The sequence below is a fragment of the Atta colombica genome, unplaced genomic scaffold, assembly GCF_001594045.1.
Source record: "Atta colombica isolate Treedump-2 unplaced genomic scaffold, Acol1.0 scaffold66, whole genome shotgun sequence".
In the NCBI taxonomy this organism is placed as follows: Eukaryota; Metazoa; Arthropoda; class Insecta; order Hymenoptera; family Formicidae; genus Atta; species Atta colombica.
Genome location: NW_017259557.1, coordinates 147,230 through 148,145, shown reverse-complemented (window position 1 = coordinate 148,145; position 916 = coordinate 147,230). Strand labels below are relative to the sequence as shown.

General features: G+C 30.2%; 1 protein-coding gene across 1 annotated transcript in view; it reads right to left on the bottom strand.

Annotated features, from left to right (window-relative positions):
- Positions 1-184: 184 nt before the first annotated feature.
- Positions 185-916, bottom strand: part of LOC108692230 (charged multivesicular body protein 2a) — a 2,183-nt gene continuing 1,451 nt past the window's right edge. Inside the window, 2 exon segments of the mRNA XM_018200406.1 lie at positions 185-470; positions 806-916. The exon segment at positions 806-916 is cut by the window's right edge and continues 14 nt beyond it. Of these exon segments, the coding sequence (XP_018055895.1) occupies positions 263-470; positions 806-916 (319 nt within the window). The 3' untranslated portion in view covers positions 185-262.

Here is a 916-nt window from a genome sequence, read left to right as displayed (position 1 = left end):
ATCTATATAATATTATGAACTTAGGCATTTACAAAGAATATTCTGTATAGAAGCAGTTATAAAATTCAACATGCGTAGAAAATACGAAGACTAATCATTCAAAAAAATTGTATGCAAACAATTCTTTTTAAAAATTCATATACATTTAAGTGCATATATATTTAAAAGCAGAAACCGCTTCGAAATTGTTCTCATTGCTATAAAGCCTATTCTTTTTACACTTTTTATACATTATCTAATTAATAATATTTAAAATCTTGATTTATTCGCGTCGCAGATTTTCTAGTCTAGCTTGTAGATCCGCGTCAGCATCTGCAAGATTGCCTGCTCCTTCTTCGTTACCTGCTGCAGCGGCAACCGGTTGCTTAGAACCGGCTATACTTAGCGATCCAGATGCTTGCGGTAATCCAGAGAGTTGATCCGTCAATTGTAGACCCAGCTCATCCAACACCTGTGCAACTACAGCATCACTGGGAAAATAAAACGTCAATGCATATACATATATTTATAAAAAAAATATATATTTTACAATATAATTTTATTTATAATTTGAACTTCACACATTTACTAAAAATCCAATAATTTAAATGAAGAAATAAAGACCTTATTCCAATTTAATAACGTAAACTTATTAGGCTGATATTGACAGTTCGTTCTTATATTTAAGATTTAAGTAAAGTCTTAAGGTATCAGAAACCACAATGAGGAATCGTTGTTAGCATCTTAAAACATTACTTAAGATAGTCTTGAAAGAAAAATGGATAGAGAATACCAGCTATGGAATTTATATAAAAAAACTTAATACCTTTCTTCTTCATCTCCTTCATCTTCCATTGCATCATCTATTGCGTCATTCATGATTTCTTCCTTCATATCCATTATCTCTGATTGTTTTTCAAATTCTTGTAATATTTTC